The 20,833-nt window shown below is 42.9% G+C and overlaps 1 protein-coding gene across 3 annotated transcripts in view; it reads left to right on the top strand.

The window, feature by feature from the left end:
• Positions 1 to 206: 206 nt before the first annotated feature.
• Positions 207 to 20,833, top strand: part of scap (SREBF chaperone) — a 40,660-nt gene continuing 20,033 nt past the window's right edge. The window contains exons 1-11 of one of the 3 annotated variants that reach the window (XM_080767451.1): positions 207 to 419; positions 6,966 to 7,166; positions 11,119 to 11,239; positions 13,543 to 13,700; positions 13,818 to 14,038; positions 14,755 to 14,860; positions 16,082 to 16,254; positions 16,959 to 17,085; positions 18,300 to 18,412; positions 18,526 to 18,620; positions 19,294 to 19,392. In XM_080767451.1, coding sequence (XP_080623577.1) covers positions 7,045 to 7,166; positions 11,119 to 11,239; positions 13,543 to 13,700; positions 13,818 to 14,038; positions 14,755 to 14,860; positions 16,082 to 16,254; positions 16,959 to 17,085; positions 18,300 to 18,412; positions 18,526 to 18,620; positions 19,294 to 19,392 — 1,335 coding nt within the window. In that variant the 5' untranslated portion in view covers positions 207 to 419; positions 6,966 to 7,044. Of the gene's footprint in view, positions 420 to 5,256; positions 5,321 to 6,965; positions 7,167 to 11,118; positions 11,240 to 11,316; positions 11,366 to 13,542; positions 13,701 to 13,817; positions 14,039 to 14,754; positions 14,861 to 16,081; positions 16,255 to 16,958; positions 17,086 to 18,299; positions 18,413 to 18,525; positions 18,621 to 19,293; positions 19,393 to 20,833 lie in introns of those variants that run through there. The other 2 variants (XM_080767452.1, XM_080767453.1) reach the window with 2 other exon arrangements.

Raw genomic sequence — 20,833 nt, 5'->3', positions numbered from 1 at the left:
ATTCAAGGTGGAATTAGATCCACACTCAGAACAGAAGCAGAAGCTTGCTGCAAAGTACTACAACGTTGGCTTCCAACCAACTACAAAAAGTTTGCAAATTATTACCATGCCTCGATAGTACCACTAGATGTCGCCATGTCACCTGTTTCCCCAGGCAGAGGAGAGGTTAGAGGTAGTAGTGGAGAGGTCACAGTGGGGCTGGAGTGGAGTGGAGAGAGACTAACTGGATATATATGACAACCTACTAGCACAGAAGCTACAGTAAGAAGCCAGCTAACACTAAACCCAACTGAAGTTGTAGCCTTTTAGATTTACCAACAACGGCGGTTGCTTTCTGGACAATTGATCTATTCAAAAGGATAATACAACAACTGCATACTGGGATCTCCGCGTGAACCAGCTCAACACTGTTCGCCAAGGCAAGTGTGGTTATTCATTAGCATCAATTAGCTTTAGCTCGCGGTCTCTTAAAATACCAAGGATGTATCACTGATGTGACCCCTGAGTGCCTCATAGCGGACGTGTTCTACGTGTAGCGCTGCTGTCATGAAAGGATCATGTATGTATACTACGTTTAACAAAGCTTTCGATCGACAAAAATGATTTATTAAATCATTGTTCGTCGAGCAACATTTCTTGTGACGTCACGGTCGTATCCTCGGTGTCTTATTGTAGCTTGTTGCTACACAGGCTAGCAAAGTGAGCTCCGTGGTGCAGAGAAGACCTCATGGGGGTGTAAACTGTAACCTTAGATTTTAAGCCCTTCTTTGAAACGTCGTTGAGCAGTGTGGTGACTGTGGTCTATCAGCTCGTTCCTCTGGGAAAAACTTGTGTATAACTTGTTCATAAATGGAACAGGAATAACTACCTCGTTTGCCAACAAGCCACATTGTGAATTTGTGCATCATGCTAACCAAGTTTGCAAGTTAACGTTAACAGCTCACATTATTTGCTAAAATTATAAATGCATATTTGTTGAGAGAATTGACATTTCACCAGGTAGAAGTAGAAAAATAAGGAGAGGGTGGGGGGGGAAGAAAGATCAATGTCTGGAAAACGTGCATACTTGAGTTACTGCAGGGTTTATTCAGTCAAGCAATTGTTCAGCTATAAAGAACACGAAGAGCCACTCGACAGAAATATATTTACAACTGAGAATGTGTTGAAACCTTTTCTACTTGTACATTATTTATAAGTTGAAAGAGTATTTAAAACGGTCTGTCGCGCGACGCCACTAAAAGCGGTTTGCCACCTGCTGCTCTTTCTGTTGACTTCTACCTACTGTAACCTGAGCACTCTACATGAACCTGAAAGTTCTCACTTACTACACGCATATCAAACATATGTTCTGTTTAGTAATGGTTAGCTTGGAGAATAGTGGTAAGGTTTGCAGGCGATGCAGCATCACCAGCATCACTGATGCTGCGTTAGGAATGCATCCTATACTAGAACTCTATGGCTGCATCACCTGTGTGCACTGAGTGTCTAGTTTTTGAGGGGCCCTCCTATACACAGGTTTAATGTTTGTTTTGTAAACGCCATTGACAATGAAGGGAAAATGTATGTCATAATGTACCTCATTACGTCCTATTGTCTCTTTATTGTTAATGGCGTTTAATGTTTGTGTTGGCACCGTTTGTTTTATATCACCATTACATCACCTAATCAACATGAGTTAGACTCCCTCACTTCACACGGGTGTGATTTTTATTTTGTATAGGAAGAGTGGCTGAAGTGGTGGTTAGCACTGTCACCTCACAGGAATAATTTGTTGGCTTCACATCTGACTTTCTGGCTGGAGTTGAGATGTTCTCTCCATGTTCACGGCTTCACGCTGGCTTCCTTCCTCTGTTTCTCCGGTTTCCTCCCACCAAATCACAGGCATACTCCTGCCAGGCCTGGGCAGTGGCATTTAGGGCTGGAGCCTGTCTAGGCACTGCTCAGTGATGGGATAGATAGCCTCATTAGCCTGCCCTACAGGAAAAGTGTGGGCAACTAGCCAACTACACAATGTGGGCACCTCAATGTTAAAGTGGCATTGGTATACAATACACATGATCTATGCATTTGATGCATTACCTTGTATTTACCCAGCTTATTGTAAGTCATTCTGGATGCATAGAGTCTGCTAAATGCCTAAATTGTAAATGTAAATTGTATCATGATTTATCAGCTTAACTGTAGTAATTAAAAATACTCAAATTAATAAAATCTACTGATACACAAACTTGTACACATTGTTGTAATCTGGAATCGTTGGATGTTTCTGATGACCCGGTGACCTGGCCAAGGCTAATCAGACCCCGGCCTGTGTCCAAGTGGCATGCTAGTGCAGTGTGCTACAGCCCCCACTGTCTCTTGGGGGGTTCAGAGACAGTCAGTAGTGGGTGATGAGATGTAGGCGACACTAGGAGGGTGCAGGCGCTGTGGGTTCACTGGGTTGCCGCCGGGCCTGGCTCCTCCTTCGTCTGACCAGAAGACAAGTGCAGAATCTCACATAACCGCTTAACTTGTACAGCCCTTCTGTGTTTATTGGTGATATTTGGAGTTTTTGAGAAATAAATTATAATAAGAATTACATTTTTAATTTGATCATTTTCACAGACCCTTAATTGCAAATGATAATGTCCAGGGAGTCAGGGACCCTGATATGAGAAGATGGTGTGGTTTGACTTAAATTCTCTTGTGTCATAATTGTACATGACAAATATAATCATAGTGGTTGGTTGTACTGAAACATATTATTAGAAAGATTAGTCATTGGGGGCAAGGTGGCACAGTCTGTACTGTCGCCTCACAGCTAGAAGGTCCTGGGTTTGATTCCCGCTGGGAACACTGTGGGTGCTGGGGGCGTGTTCTCTCCTCCGTGTCATCAGTGCAGTTACCCAAGGCGGGGTTGGCGAAATGGCCTTTCTGTGTGGTGTTTGCATGTGCTCCCCGTGTCACCTAGGGTAGTTACCGTAACCCTCACAAAAAACATGCAGTAATCCTGGTCTCTAAACTACCTCCCCCTGGCCGGCCGGGCGCCTGATGGGGGAAGGGGGAAAGGAACTGGTCAGAATAACGTGTTCCTACCACGTGCTACGTCTGGCCGGGGAAACTCCCCCCTGTCAGGTGAAAAGGAGCAGCTTGGACTTGCATAGAAGGAAGCATGAGGTCAATCCGCTGCCCCCCAGGTTGGCAGAGGAAGTGTAGCGCCCAGGATTACATTAGATAATTGACAGTGGGTTAAAAAATGGTCATTCATACAGGTTTTTTTTAAAGTGAAATTAATGTGTGAAATTAACTCCTGGGGGTTCCTTGTCTCAGCCAACAGGGTCTCACTACATGGTAGTGTATTTTACTTGAACTACTAATGGTAAATGTATTCAACTGTTACAAGATTTGTAGAAGGTTTTGAATTTGGCTGAGCTATGTATTGAGCTACCCTTTCTTGCTTGGGCTGGAACCTTTTAAAATCAATGCAAACATATTATTTTTTGGGTTTTCTTTCCTTTTTATCACCTGTTTAATTTGTTTTCTTGGAAGTGTGATTTCAGTTGAAAATTTTAGCTATTCCCACACATCAATTTCACAAAACAACGGACTACCTGTCTTGATGGGCAGTTTGTATCATTTGTGCTTCCATTATGGTTACTGATTGACAAGCCTATTGGTTCCTTTTATCATGGTTGTAAAAGGTTACGGTGCAATAAGCTAACAGCCAGTTCCTCTTTGCAGAGCTCCTCTGTGCAGTCATGACTAGGCTTATGGCCTTCACTGATCAGGGAGACCAGCTTCCTAATTATGGAAGCATGGAATTTAAATTAAATTATGTTGCGGTTATGTCTGAATATGGATGCACCTTGAAATTGTAGGGACTTGGTGACTTGGACATTTTTTTAAGTTATTTGGCTGATTATATTTTAGGAAGACTTTTCATAAAGCATTGCAAATACCAAAGTCCTAGTATGCCAAATTTGCCAATGGAATGTATATGTCCTGGAGATGCCTTCAAGTTGGGAGTTTTAGGGAGTGTTGAAAAGAGGTAAGCCAGTATACTTTGTACAATTTACTCTCATTGAGGAGACATTTAAAAGTATTGTACCAGCCTAGTTCTCAGGTATACTTTCTCACAGTCCTTGATAAGCTCCATGCAAGTCTTTGCTTATAATAACATGGTAGACATGTGGCCTTATAAATCTACTTTAATCATAAGTCTATTTAATTAAGATGAATTGACACATAATCTTCATGATTGAATTTGGACTGTGAGAACACTAAACATTCTGTTCAAGACATCAGAAGTTACTTTGCTGTTTGTAGGTTGGCATCTCACATGGTACTAGATATAAATCATTTCTATTTAAGTTGGTATGCTTGGCACAAAAGCTTGTGGAATTCTGCTGGCTAGTAATTGTCAGTACAGTCATGGAGTATTTAGTTTTTTACCTGTTGCACTCATGACAGGTAATGTCATGTCACAATGGCTGGTATGCCTTGACCCACAAGCCACTCTCACAATAATTGTACATTACGTTTCCAGGTTTATAGAGCATTACAGGTTGTGTGACAAAGTAGGTGGTGCAGTATTACTGGCCATGGTTAACAATCTAAGCATTTGGCTCGCAAGTCGCAACGTGGCTAGTTTTCACTTTCCACCTTGCCGTGAAGTCTCCCTACCCTGTTTAGATTTTGTGTGAAGTAATTTCACAGAACACTTACTGTATGTGCTCAGAGTCAGAGTGGACTCCCTGTGTGTTGTGTACAGAAGACTGTAAGAAGTGGGGGTGGCTACAGCAGACCTGAGCTCTGTGCTCAGTTAGTTTCTGATAAGCTCAATCCCGGATTAACTCACTGACGGAGATGCTGTTGAGTACCTGCCAAATCAGTTCTATTCTACTTTCTTGTAACTCTGCTCACAATACACTACGAAGCCAGCTTAGATATGGACGTGGTCATTGAAGATTTTCCCCATGTAGAGAGAAAGATCATGGACCAAATGTTTTCCCAGGGTCAACTGTATCCTCCACACAGACATAGGCTTGAAGGCTTTACTTCAAAGTTTTATTTTCAACATTGCAATAATAACTATTGTGTTACACAGTGGGAAATCGCTGTGTTTACTGTATAAGGTATTTATAGTAGGGGATCAAGCTACTCTTGCTCTGAATTCCACCTGGGGAATGTTTCCTTCGCTCCCGGGGGGTAGAGCTGAGCAGTCGCAGACTTCTGCCACTGAGCTGAGAAGGGAGCTCTATGCAAACATTGCCGCGTTGAGCGCGTTCAGAGGACATAAGCAGCCACGAACCAGGCAGGTGGCCTGGCCTCCACCAAACAGGTAACATAGGCTAAAACCGAGAGGTTTGACTTTGTAGTTCTAAATTAGTTTTGTAATTGTGTACAAAGTACAAACTGTACATGAAAAGGTTAAGGGTTTTTATATTTGACATGGTAAACATTAAATTAACAGGTTTTGTGAGGCAATGATTAGTCTAATAAAACAGGGGCTCAATTAACATGGTAGATTAAGTGTATTTCACTTGCACACTGTTTACTAAGTCTAACTATTTAAAAAAAAAAACACATTTCTTGGTTGAATGGATATACAGTAGCTAGTTGCCTATTTCAGATGCAGTTACTTACCCTATAGCAGCCACCATACAGTGGTGCTTTTGGATCATGGTTGATTATTCCTGCCTGGAGAAATATGTAATTTAACTTGGTTATTATTCAAAATAATAATCTCTCCTGTAGGGGTTATTATTTTGTCAATTTACTTTAAAGTCCAACAGGACTGCAACAGTTAACCACTTTCAACCTGTCATACACATTTTGTGCATGTCATTGTAGCTAGGCAAACCTTTCCCTCAAATTTCCAAAATAGTGAAAATGGCAGTTATACAAGCTCACAACACATTCAATGTTTTGGGAGCTTGTAGATTTAGCATTTGGCAATATAAATGCATGCATGGGACATAATATGCAACTATGATGGTGGCTAATAAGCTACTGTGTGGAGAAACGACAGCAAATATTTTTCTGGTCAGAGGGAATTAGATGGGTTTTCGGTTATTGGCTTCCTGAGCATGTCGCAATGTGAACCGACACATTTTTAATTGGGTCTCTCCTGGCGTCTTATGGTGGGAACATAGTGAACAACACCGTTCTTTACGGAGAGCTCCCGAGGGTTGGAGACAAGGTAGCAGCACGCAGAATGCAGCTGGCAGGTCATTGCCAGAGGCACCCAGAGCTCAGGGCCCGTCAAGTTCTCCTGAGGGAACCACCTCATGACAAGAAGAGACAAGGCAGGCAGAAGTTCTTGTATGTCGGGATGCTGAAAAAGAACACTGACTGGAGTAGACAGACTGATCTGGCCAGCCTCATGTAGAGCAGAATGTGTGTGTACTGTAGCAGCCAGGTTGATTAGTAGTAGTAGTCTCTGAACTGAGGTGAGTGAGAATAGTTCATGGCAGGGTCATTTTTACGTATCCCGATTCCCTACAAGTGGTACCATACAACAAGGGCTTACATCTGAATGACTGTGGAAACTAAACTACCCCACTGTCTTGTACGAAAAGGTGATGCTATTTGGAAAAGTGTTTATGTTTTTCCTTCTGGGTGTGGCCGCTGAGCTGTTTTCATCTAAGCTGAGAGCCTGAGACCAGACTGCTCTACATTTTAGGGTGGCTTTGACACAGCTCTGAGTTTGTGAATATGCTGTGTTTCAGCAGCATCTAGCATGGGAGGCCAATCTTGAGTTGATTGGCTTGGTTTCTTGGCAAAACACACAGTTGACAGCTGGACATGTGACAATATCATTAGTCTGCATTTGTGGTAGGCTGTCAGCTCTTACCTCAGCCATTTTGGCAGATAGAGACATTATTTGGGTGAGTTCTTTAAAAAAATGTGCTAGTCTTACTGGCCAGACAACAAGAACAGTTCGTTTTTCGGTCCTGTTGTAAACCTTCCAATCCTCCTCCTAGGTCCCTGGATGCCCCGCGGCGCCCCATCCTCGGCCGCCCAGTGCTCCCTGATGGCCGGCAGCTGACCCCGCCCCCCAGGATGACGCTGCGCGAGCGGCTGCGGGAGAAGATCTCGGCGGCCTTCTACCGCCATGGGCTGCTGTGTGCCTCCTACCCAGTGCCCATCATCCTCTTCACCTCCGCCAGCATCCTCACCTGCTGGTAGGTACTGTGTGTAACTATTATCAGTGAGCAGGAATCACAATCTACATAATCTTACATAGTCTTTACAAAGACAAAAAAACATAGCGCTGGTACATATGTTTCAGTATGGGTGAATGAAATCATACCATATGGCAGCTATCCTTTATGTGCAATCCTAGGCAGTCTGATGTGGATAAAGACATACTGTATGGCTAGTCTCTGTTAATAGATCCTTCCTCGGCAAAGATAGAGTTGCATAGGTCAAGTAAAATAGCAGGGGTGAACATCTACTGCAACACAGCAACCTATGAACGACTCCCAAACAGTGAAGAAACTAAGAAAGCTAACCAATCTTTAGGATGCATTGCTGTTGTGTTAATGCTGTGTATTCATGTGTTCATACTATGTTATCCCCCATGTCCATACTTACGCTAAACCGAAACCTCCTTGTTATTGTGCCCAGTTGTGACTTGTGAAGCTATGTATTGTATGTGTATTAGGTACAGTATATCTGTATTGGTGTTGGGAGTGTTTTCTTTGTCTCTATATATTATGTGGCATAGAAAGAATTCAAAGTTTCTAAACGGATCTAAATCAATCGATTCAAAATCAAATCAATCAAATCTATTTTCAACATTTTGACACCAGTAAATAATTCATATTGGAGCCTGTTAATATTTAGTGTTGCACAGTCTGAATGCTGTATTTCAGCACCCTGACATGTAAAATGCATGCATGCACGTGTTTTGGTTTCAAACAAGTGGCTACCACCAGTGGGCCTGCCTGCAGGGATAAAGGCACATCACATTTAGCCAAATACTATTTCAAGAAATCAATGCTTCAGGACTCTGCATCTAATCAAATGAATAACACTGTGTCACTGTGTGTGCAATGCATGAGAAGTTTGGGAAAACATTAACAGCTGAAGAACACAAAAAGACACAAACACAAAAAAACCCACAAAAAGAACACAAACATACTGGAGGTGGGCTGAACGTAAATTAAGAACAAAAATGAAGAGAAAGTAAAAAGAGCTTTAACAAAGTCGGACAGAACAAGAAGGAACAGGCATCAGAATCGGCCATCTGTGCACATGAATACCCCCCCACTACTCTTTTATAAATCCCTGTCCAAAAATAAGTCATGTGTGAAAGCACTGGACAGGCTTCAGTAGGGGATATGTTGTAAAGCAGCCTAAGCACGCACGCATGCAGATAGTTGATTTAATAACAACAGCCAGACGTATTAAATTAAGTACAAGACAACGGGTACATAAACACATTGAACAGTATTGAACAGCACTGTCCTTGTAGCACATACAGCATGGATGCCAGCATAACGTCTGGCCGGCTTTCGCCCCGGGTGAAGGGAAAGAAAATAACTATTTCACAAATAGTGAAAGCAGGATGAGAGCAGAGGGCTGTGAGAAAGTGGCCCCGTGAGAATGGGTGTCCTGTGCCTCCATCTGCCTATTGGGAGGGGGGCCTGAATCCGTACAAAAGAGGCCTTTGTGAAGGTACAGTGACCTTAAATAGAAGCGGGGGAGTGGGGGTGATGGAGGGAGTGGCTGAGGATGAAGGAAAGAGAGAGAGATGCAGAGAAAGGAGAGTGCAAAAGAGAGATGTTACACAGAAGTTTATTTAATAATCCTGCTCGAGAATCCTCCCTCCCGCCGCCCCCACAGTGTATTTTTTCTTTGTCTTGCACTATGCAAGCACTGCTGAGGTTGTCCCAATTATTGATGGTGTTGCACAGTTGCACTGAATTGTGATGTAATTCTGTATCTATTCTACAATACTTTTTTCTTGCCCTATAACCGGTATCTTAACTGCTGTGTTGTCTTTGGCAACCTTTATTGATCCCTCAGAGGATCAATAAAAATCTTATCTTAAAAAATAAACTCTTAAAAATATATAGGAATAGGATAAAGAATCACTGAAGAAAAAAAGACAACATTAAAATATAAATGACTTGTTAAACAAACTTGGTGATGATGACACTTTACTGATGTTACTTCATTTGAAGAAACATGTTTGGACTGTTAACATCCTGCACACTGTCTTAAATTACAGAAAAAACTAAAAGATATATGCTATTACTAGTAGCTTAAAGGGGAATACCACTCATTTTAAACATTTTACTATGTCATTAATATACCTTTTGAGTTGTGGAAATAATAAAAAGTCCCCCCATTTCGTGTTGTCTAGAACTGGAGGTATGAAAAAAATTAACATTGTGAATCACATCTTGATGACTTAAGTGAAGACGGTGTGCGCTGTGTGGGATCTCCGTTTTCTTCCCGTCCAATGCACTAGTTGCCTGCTCCTACGCACCTTTCCCAGTACTAGATGTGCAAAAGGCCCTTTTTACTTAATTTGTAGTTCAAAATTGCTAGTGGACCAACACAGCTGAGTAGTCTCCTGTACATTTGACTCTCATCTCTGCAGCATGTTAGGCTAAGACATTATGCAATTAGGTGTCTTTGTGAATAGTTTCTTCCTGGGAAATGATAAAGTACCTGTATGGCTGGCTAATGCCGTTGTGCTTCGGGGCCCGTTGTGGCTGATAGGCTGACTGAATAGGCCCGATTGACTATTATATAGGCTGGTTAGGGTATCTTTTGTTCAAATGTGACTATTTTCCCTGGGAGCGTGAATATGTCCAGGGACAAAGTGCTGGACCGACAGACGAACGGTCTACCCACCTTTTCGCATGTTCTCTTGGTTAATCCAGTGTTGAATCACTGCTGTACACCACAGTTTGACATGTCTGCAGTGTGCGTGTTTAGCTGCCGCAATCGTGTATTTCACATGTCTCCTACCTACAGTACCTCCAACCTATCCATCTGTACCCAAGTCTATTCCCATTTGTGGCCGAGTAGTGCATTAATTAGTGTTCTGACACCGTTAAAGGCTACACACACACTCACACACACACCACACCCGGTCCCAGTATGCTATACGCTGTGTATATGTATGTTAGTGTACACAGTCACACACACACACACACACACACACACACACACACACACACACACACACACACACACACACACACACACACACCTTATTAGCAGGATGTGAGTAAATCTAGTTGAGCTTTATCCTGTGATCTAACAACCCTCCTGGCACTCAGAACCCAGCATCTTGCCCTTGGTGATATCTTCTTATTGCCTCTAATTTATCTGTGCTTATCTCCTTGTGTTTTTATGCCTTGTATTTGTTTTTATTTGATGTGTACTTTATATTTTTGAGTGGTGCTAGGCAGCCACTCCTATACGCAGCAATGTGTGTCTGTAGGTACCGTAACTTCTGGACTATAAAGCCGCACCAGCTAAATTTTAGGGAAAAAAAGTACATACTTTACAAGCCGCACTGGACTATAAGCTGCATAGAGGCCATAGAGATAGATTTAGAAGGTCCCCTAGTGGCCGTTAGCTGTAAAAATCCATAGATTAGCTGCACCGCTGCATGGGGAAAAAGTAGTGGCTTATAGTCCGGAAATTACGGTATGTGTCTGAGCATGGAAATAGCGTTTTTTCTTCTTCATTATTGTTACTTTAAAAATAAATCTCTTTTCAAGTTTATCTTTATTTTGTTTTGTGATGTTTCAAAACGTGATACAAAGAAATAAATTACTACTACTACATTTTAACTTTTTTTTATATAATGGTGTGGTGGTTGGAGTTGTGACTCATGTTGTACTCAGAGGACGCTGTGCGTCAGAGGATGTACCCTACTACAATGTCCAGAGGATGTACCCTACTACAATGTCCAGAGGATGTACCCTACTACAATGTCCAGAGGATGTACCCTACTACAATGTCCAGAGGATGTACCCTACTACAATGTCCAGTTTGGTGTCAGAAGCTGCATGGACATTAGTGGCTGCTAGCAGGACCTTTTTACTTTTAGTCCTGTTACATTCTTTTTTCGTGAACATCAGTTCTTGCTCCTCTGTGTCTTCTCAGTTATCCGTTGTTGAGGCTTCCCCTGCCAGGGACGGGACCTGTGGAGTTCACCACGGGGGTTCGAGACTACGCCATCCCTTCTCATGAGCCCCAAGGGGATCTGGGAGAGCAGCCTGATTGGGTAAGAGACTACGCCATCCCTTCTCATGAGCCCCAAGGGGATCTGGGAGAGCAGCCTGATTGGGTAAGAGACTACGCCATCCCTTCTCATGAGCCCCAAGGGGATCTGGGAGAGCAGCCTGATTGGGTAAGAGTACTAGAGAAAACCGTGATGAAAGTTCTGAAATCATGAACGTAAAATGCCGAATTGAGACCTCATCTGCCTGCCTTTGAAGCATCAGTTAAGCATTAGAACAGAGTGGTTACTTGCCAAAGTTATGCTTAAACGTACCCACCACGGCCACTGTTTTGCAGCATTAGACGGGTGTTGAGTTCTCACACTTAGAAACAGCCACTTCTATCTCCGGCAAGGCCGGATGGCCTACCCATATTGATGACGTCAGTCTTGACCAAATATTGAGTTCCACACGGTCCAGACTGGGCTCCAAGTAGGGGATGTTCATGCAAAAGCCTGGAGGGATGGTCACAAACAGTGGTTGGTGGGCGAATAACCTGTAGGGATTCATTGACTTCTTTGGCCTGTGTCTCTCTTTCACATTTTCCCATTGCGAACCGGAAATCATTTGAGAGACACATTTTCCCAAGTGTACTGCAGTGGGAACACAGCACTGACTGACACCATGCAACCGAGAGAATGATAAAGTGAGGTTGACTGAAAGAGAAACACCGGCACTTCACAGACACAATAATTTTGTGGCATGCACTCTGTGCTGGCAAATGAATGTCATGTTTATTTATTGTCAATGTTGCAGACGAACAAAACTAACAACCCCACCCACTGCAGGGGTGTGTTCAATAACTCATAGAGCTGCATCATCTTTTTGCATTATACTGCAAAACTGTATAATGTTATTCATTTCATTCCTGTATTCTAGTAAATGTATTTCCTCGCACGCTGGAGCAGCTTTTAACACAGACGTCTCCCAATCTAATCTCCCGACATAGTCTGAAATTGCCAATAGTAGCACAGTAAGCACACCCTCGGGTCATCGCTAAAATCAATTTTTTTTGACAGCTGTTGCTAGGCAAGCCTTGTGCAGCGCTCAGCGTCATGTTTCACACATGCACACAGCCGTTCACTTTCTTGTTTACGGCCCGACAAAACTGTCTATTCATTCTAAATATACGTCGCTGTCCATGGTTTTGATCAGAGCGGCGATGTTCTGTCCTCATAGACCTAGGACGATTCTACAAATGTCTTCTAAATCACGACAGTTTTCTGAAAAACCCATGTTTCTATGTCAGTGGTTCTCAAACATTTTCATGTCAAGGACCCCCAAAGATATATGTAACTGGCCGCTGACCCCATCTGAAAATATGTTATTCCAGCGACCTCCCAGAAGCAAATATTTGAGTTAAAAACATTCGCTCTGAAAGAATATATATTCAAAGATTTGCGGGAAATGGAAGGAGGGGCTTTTCAGAGTAAAATCTGCCTCATCTGCTCGGCACTCTAGCGCCTTTATTTTGAGTTCCGGTGCACTGGAAGTGTGAATACAACAGAAACAGCATGTTGTACATGTGATTTAGGTGCTAACTGATTGAATTATTGACCACATAGTCCACATAAGGTACCATAACCAGGGCTGTACATAATTAGTAACACGTTGGTGTAGGGGGGGTTTATACGGACGTTTCTACTCTGCCACAATGTTATGCTGCCCACACGGGCAGATGCAAAAGATAAAGATGCGTATTTATACGCTAGTTGTTAAGCAACACGTTTGTTAGCAGCTCAACCACTGAAACCAAAACAAACGTCCAACATAGATAAAAGTAATTACACACCTAGTGCTGCAGGTTCCATGTTTAAGTAATCAACTCATGTTCAAGATGCATGGTTTTCATATTGTAAATAATTATGGTTGTGTTGTTTAGCAGGAGCACCACGTAACTTTGGGAAAGTGTCATAGTAGCTTGTTTACAACTGAAACGGACTTCCTGTGCACGGACTTCCTCTTCAAAATAAGAACCACGTGTAATGATTAGTCAACACTAGTTTTAGTTCTAAGTCTACTTACAGGACGTTACATCACATTTGAGTTCCTTTTGAATGTCTGTCAGATTTCTCTACAGAACTGCCTCAGCTGTTGGTGTGCAAATGCGCCTCGCATGCCTTTGATCTACTGCACAGGAAACATTTTGACGACACATTGTTGTTGTGTGCCCCCCTGACCATAACTAAAATGACACTGGTATAATCTGCAGATTAAGGGGTATCTGTCGGAGACGCCGCCTCAGTGGTCTTTCTCCCTATTTATTTATTCTCATGTGTCTATCTGTGTCTGTCTCTGTATGGTCCAGTACCGGGGTCCTCCAGTGGCCTACATCCAGCAGGTGTTGGTGAAGGCAGCGGTGTCTCCGTGGGAGAGCAGCCTGGTGCCGGTGGATGGTTTCCGCTCTCCCCTAGGACGTGTCTTCACCCTGCTGGAGGAGATCCGCAACCATGTCCACTCTGACAGGTAAAGACTATACTATAGGACTGTTCAACATCTGTTCTTCAACAAAAGAGTTGTTGTCCGAAAGTAAAATAGGAAGGAATCCTCTTCATCTCATCTGCTCTGCTCCACTGATTTCAGTTCTGGGATGCGCAGCCTTGAGGCCTTATGTCTACAGGTGACGGACCTGTTACCTGGACTACGGCGCATGCACTCTGTCATGCCAGAGCACGGCTGCCTGCTGGTCTCCCCGGGAAACTACTGGCAGAACCAACGGGAGCTCTTTGACTCCGATCCCGACCTTCTCAAAACCGTCCAGAAGCATGAGCCCAAAGGACTGCACACCTCCGCCACACTCCGAGGTAGGGAAGCAGGAAGGAAACACGTGGCTAGATGGGAGGTGTGGCATGCAGTGAGAGCACCATGAGACAATACACTATTTTTAACTGAACAATACAAGTCTTGCCATGAGGAATGAACAAAACATTGGGTGCCGGTTTCCACAGGAGTGATTAGAGTCATCGGAAAACTGTACAGCTCACATTACTACAGAACAAACATTTCCAAGTGAAAGTTGGTGACAGGGAAGACTGGGATAAGATAAGGTTCTGCTAAAAGGTTTTGAGAGAAGGTTTTACTATTATTTGTTCCTGTTGCTGTGTCTGTGACTAGTGCTTTAAAGTATTTTATCTTCTACCTCTTTTTCTGATTACCGGTAGGTACTGTAACATTTTAATGGACTTTTTCACAGTGGCCATTTTGGCAGTGCAGATGAAGGTTATAGCGTTAAGGGTTGTCTTTTTTGTATAGTATAAGGTTAACTATAGTAGGAACTGTCCATGCTGTCGCACAGTAACACCTAAATGAAACACACCCACAATGTTATTACCAGTGTTTTCTTCAGTGTTTTCAGTGGTTGTGAATAGGGCCCATTTACTGCAATTCAGAATTGCTCATGTGACACATTACAAGTTTGTTTTTGTACATTTCATATACTGCTTGCTGCTGTGGAAATTGCAAATACTTTGCTGACTGTGTGTGTGTGTGTGTGTGTGTGTGCGTGCGTGTGTTTTTTCAGACTTGTTGTTTGGCGTTCCTGGAAAGCACACCGGGGTCAGTCACTACAGCAGGAAGCGGGTGGTGACTTACACAATCACCATAGTACTGGGAATCTATGATGCTAGGTGAGATAAAATAAAGCATAAATGGAAAAACTGGTTCTGTGAGACAGAATTAATATTTAAGACTTTTCACATTCAAATGGCTGCTAAATGTCAAAATAATATTTTTTATTAAAGGAAGAGAGTGCAAGTCTTCCAGCTGTTGCCAGTGTCTAAAATACTACCACTAAAACGATTGTTCTAAGTGGGTGAACAGTGTGTGGTGTTTTCTCTTCCCACCATGTGTTCTTACACATCTCATGTTCACTTGAAAGTCCAATGGCATAAAGAGTTTAAATATGATTGGGTCCTTCTTTCCAAAAATGGCAATGAATTTCCCCACCCAGCATTTCTACCTCTGCATCTGTTCTTCGGCTTTGCACTTTGCACAGCTAAGGCGCAGTTGCGGCATAGCCAAGTGTTTCATAAATGCCATGTTAAGAATCTCTGCTCTTTCCACGGGTTTACTGCCAGATAAACTGGATCATGCTTTTTGAGCTGTGTGTGCGCCTGGTGTGCTCTGGTACTGTTTTTCCTTATATTTGATAAGGTTGAGGAAGGGAAGAGCAATGATCCCTGAGATTCCATATTCATTAATGCAATGCAATAACCCTTCTACTGCATCCCAGAGCTGTACAAATCGGATATTGAACTTAGGGCTCTATTTTCGTCCATGCTAAACCTCTTATTATCCCTAAACTACTTTGCCTTTTTAGCCTATTTTGAAAAACATTTTTGAATAGTTAAAATAGCCAATCTACCCCGGCATGTTGTGAGCTTGTAGATTGGCTATTTTAAGTGTATGAGCATTTCAGTCCAACTTCAGCAAACCATGCTCGGGTTTGAATGAATGCTTATGTATTGATTTTTAGACTAAACTGGTATTGGAAATTGGTGCCAAAATGACAGGGTGTATGAGCATGTATTACATGTATCATGTATTATGATAAGACGCATCTGTAATTAAGCCTGTACAAATTTGCCATATCTGTAATTCTGTAGTACAAACTGCAGCATGAATTACCCACTATAGTGTGTACGCTTATATGATGGGATGCAAAACATTTATTTTCCCACCAATTTGTCATCACTTTATTCTTAGTAAGCCCGTAAGGCAGTCATCATGCAGCAAACATACAAAGCCTAGGTGGCCTCAGATGGAACTGAGGGAAATGGCTGAGACCTAGGGTGTCTTCGTCATATTCAGTCATGTTCCTGAATGAACACTGGTGTGTGTCTCTGTAGGTTCCTGGGCAGCTTGCGGGCTCGCCTGAAGCAGCTTCACCCATCAGCCAACTGCAGCCTGCGGGAGGACCACATGGTACATGTTCACTTCAAGGAGGAGATTGGTATCGCTGAGCTCATCCCACTGGTCACCACCTACATCATACTGTTTGCATACATCTACTTCTCCACACGTGAGTCTGTCTGTTTTCTTGAGGTCTCCTTTCTGTACCCTGGTACTTCTTCCTCTCTTCCCTTCTACCTTCCCTCCCACCTTTCTCCTGTGTTATTATTAAACTTTCTTTAAACTTTCCACCGCACACTTATGAATCCCTAAAGTGCTCTGAAGCCCATGCCCAGACGTGTGAAAGACATGGGCATGTGTAGTTGCACGCCGGTGTCGTGCCCGAGAATAAGCAATCTACTACTCAATGTGAGCGTGTAGATGGACTTGTCACAATTTATATCAGGCATGAGCATGCAAATGTGTTCCAGGGCTGTATCTGTCTGGTGTGGGGATAATAATCCTCACACAGAAACCCTGCACACTGCTATAGTAATGCACCAGGCTAAGACCAGGGGCTTGCCAACACAAATGTGTTCTTGGAAGACAAACATAGACATACCTATGAAACCTTTCACTGTACATACTTGTATAGTAACGCCTAAACTGATTTGTTTTTACACATCTGGCAACAGGAAATTATGTAACGCCTGCCTGTATCATTTATCATAATGGTCGGTGACAATTGTCATTTGGACATTCTGTTCTATTTTCAAGATTTATTTTGCTAGTAAAATGAGAAAACATACTGTATGGCAGCTCCTCATGTCATGAATATGGTCATTTGGATTTATTCTTTCCATAACTTTTGCACAATGTGATTCCTCTTTGCAGGAAAAATAGATATGGTGAAGTCCAAATGGGGCTTGGCTTTGGCTGCAGTGGTAACAGTGCTCAGCTCACTGCTCATGTCTGTGGGACTCTGTACACTGTTTGGACTGACGCCCACACTCAATGGAGGGTAGGACACACACACACACACACACACACACACACACACACACACACACACACACACACACACACTACTCAATATTGATTATGTACAGATCATGGTTAATTATTAGATACGGTGGGTGAAAAGTTACTGTTACATTTGTAAAAAGAAAAAAATAGGACCACTGATAATGGGGCGGGGGGCGGGGTCATTTGCTGATATGGAGATATTGACATTTTGCGACTGGCCAATCACGGCAGTCTCATTAGATAGTTGACATGATGGCGTGACACAACTCGCTGTCAAACAAAACCCCTGGCCAAGATCCACTCATGGGCCCCATATTATTTTAGTGTCGGTGTGTGCACTGTGCATGTGTCTCTTTAGCTGTATGGTTATTAGTAAAGCGCATGCACAGCACAGCACATGCTAACTCATGTTGAGACAGTTTAATGTAGATGGACATTTTTCACCTTTTCTCCAATGACACTGTGACCTTGACTTATCATGTAATTAATCTTATCTATTGTCATCTGTACATAACTGTAATTCTTGAAGTTATGTTAATGATCACCTCATTGGTAATGAAAGTAAGACTGGCCACCTGCCAAAATATTTATCTGTGGCGTACAGTATGTGTATTTAATCTATCACACACTGTGTTATATAATCTCTGACTCTTTCCTGGTCTTGCAACAATTTGACTGCTAATGTACTACTGTAGTAGGAGTGGTTATTTTGGAATCCACCTGGAAATGTTTCGTGTCAGATGCAGTAAATATTTTCCTTTCCTTATTATGATGATTTGGAAACGCCAGCCTTGGTTTATAGGCCACGGAAAAGCATCATGGTTGATATGTTGGTCCTCTTGTCTGTCCTGGTTCCTCCAGGGAGGGAAAAGCATCATGGTTGATATGTTGGTCCTCTTGTCTGTCCTGGTTCCTCCAGGGAGGGAAAAGCATCATGGTTGATATGTTGGTCCTCTTGTCTGTCCTGGTTCCTCCAGGGAGGGAAAAGCATCATGGTTGATATGTTGGTCCTCTTGTCTGTCCTGGTTCCTCCAGGGAGGGAAAAGCATCATGGTTGATATGTTGGTCCTCTTGTCTGTCCTGGTTCCTCCAGGGAGGGAAAAGCATCATGGTTGATATGTTGGTCCTCTTGTCTGTCCTGGTTCCTCCAGGGAGGGAAAAGCATCATGGTTGATATGTTGGTCCTCTTGTCTGTCCTGGTTCCTCCAGGGAGATTTTCCCCTACCTGGTGGTGGTAATCGGTCTGGAGAACGTCCTGGTCCTCACCAAGTCTGTGGTGTCAACCCCTGTTGACTTGGAGGTCAAACTACGCATTGCTCAGGGTAATGTGTGTCTGCATATGAGCAGTCTTGCATAAGCCAAGAAAGACAAAATAAAATGTAAATAAGATTTATTTTTAAATAACGTTATTGTTATCTCTTGATGTTTTCCTCAGGCCTTAGTAATGAGAGCTGGTCTATCATGAAGAACATGGCCACTGAGCTATGCATAATTCTCATTGGATATTTCACTCTTGTGCCAGCTATCCAGGTAACGCACTCACCTTATAGATGTTATGTGATGTAGATCTTGTCCGGCTATTTTTCACTGTATCACCTGAAGCACATGCCAAAATATGCCAAAACCATTTTGGCTCTTTATTTAATGCCAAATAATTTGCATCAGTAGAATTTCAATTAGGTGGTAAACTTGCTCATTTACCTACATCTAAAAGTGTCCCATTCTTCGTACGCACTAAGCTAATAGTGCTCTTAGGTCCAAGGTGGTTATTAATAGGGCAGCATTGAGCTTCTCCACCAAATGTTTCCTTGACAAAAAAAGGTTGAAAATCAATTCAAACATGAGGGTTCACGGCTATCACAGGTACGGTTCTTAGTTTACACTGTTCAATACATAATCATTAGATAAGGTGGGTTCCATGACTCCCAAGAAGGCATAATCTCTTTGCAAAGATAAATAAGGTCAAAGAGAAACCTATGCTCACCAGATGTAAAACAGCAATATCTACACTGTATACCGATGGAAAACGTGCATGTGCAAAAGAAGTAAAGAGTTTATTATAGTATATTATAATTTCATCACTTCCTGGCAAACATGCACCTGGGTCATATGAGTTCACACCATCAAAACCACACTCCTCGCAGAGGTCTTTGTGCAGCGGTCTTGTCTGAATTATTTGTTCAATTATTTGTATTTGTTGTAGGAGTTCTGTTTGTTTGCGGTGGTGGGGTTGGTCTCAGACTTCTTCCTTCAGATGTTCTTCTTCACAACAGTGCTGTCTATAGACATCCGACGCATGGAGGTAAGACCACGTTCACATTCTCTCTCCTTTGAACTCTCAGGGCAAACCGCGGTGAGAAGGCGGTCACACCTCCATGTACTTAACTCACCACATTGTTCGCCAGATTAAGTCTTTCCACAAAATGCACTTTCCTCCCTTAAAAGTTATTAACTCTCCTTGTTCTTTATGCTTGTCACACATTGGGTTCATCTACTGTAGCAGTATTTGGCTGCATTGTTAAAAAAAAGGGATATGGATTGGGCAGCCAGTGGGAGAAAGCTTTCTTGGGGGCTCTGAAGCCCAAATGTGGTGGTATCTGGCACAATCTAATGCTACTATTCCATCATTTATACTGATAGTAATTATCCAACTGTAAACGTGCATTTTTAACCCACACAGACTGTACATACCTATAATTGCGCAGTCAATTGTCAGACCTAGCAGACCTACAAGAACTATAAATCAGGCTTCATTGACAAAATTAACAAAACAAATTTGGTGTATCCCTTGGACCCAAATGTACACAGATACATTGTGAATTAACTACCGGTAGTACTTAAGCTCAATTTAATGAAAATAGCAGATCTACAAGTAAAGCTTTGTTGAAGCTTTGTTTCCATTTATTAAAAATTGTTCAAAACTAAAATACTGGTGTCCCACTGTTTGAGAAACTCTGCTGCATCCTACTATAAATGCACCATGTTTCTGTGTGTATGTCTGCGTGTGTGTGTGTACGGTTGTAATGCATGTAACTCGAGAACCGTTTGCCCCACCAAATTCAAATTCGACACACGAGTTCCACACTCCCGCAGGGAGTGCAGTGCCCCGACTCGAGTCGGTCGGACCCACGGTTCTCCAGAACCACCACAAAAGGCTCTGGTCAGGCTCTGCCAGTGGGTCTAATCAGCCTAAATCCCCTCAATTTCCAGCCTCTGCCTCAGCCAATTGATTGCCATGGCAACCCCACACCTGACAATTGATTAGCCTACGTAACCAGTCCACTTTTCACAGTCAGTCAGTGTGCCCTCTTTAGACACAGGCAGATACAGAGACCTCCATGTTGGACACAGACGGATAGTTAAAACAGGTGCTATGACAAGTTGACAACGGGTATTATTAGGTTCCCAAGCTGCATCGTTCTCAAGTAGGCCGGTAGCCGACGGGCACGTACAGGTCTAGTTCAGGTAAAACAAGCATACCTATTAGCTGAGCACACACACACACACGTGCGCGCACACACACTAACAGCATATATAGGAGCGGGACTCCTAGGCATGTTCTTTATCATTACGCTCAATGCGTTGTTGCGTGTGTCCGTCCGTCCTTCCGTCTGTCCGTTACCAGCTAATCTCCGGCACCGTTGGCCCGATCCATGCCAAACTTTGTACACACACTCCCTGGATGCCAATGACAAACCTCTGTCCCAAATATTCCTCAATGGCCTGTTATAGCGCCACCATGA

This window comes from Protomyctophum bolini (genome assembly GCF_963924005.1).
Source record: "Protomyctophum bolini genome assembly, chromosome: 7".
In the NCBI taxonomy this organism is placed as follows: domain Eukaryota; kingdom Metazoa; phylum Chordata; class Actinopteri; order Myctophiformes; family Myctophidae; genus Protomyctophum; species Protomyctophum bolini.
The sequence above is the reverse complement of the archived record's forward strand: the minus strand, read 5'-3'. Positions and strand labels throughout refer to the sequence as shown.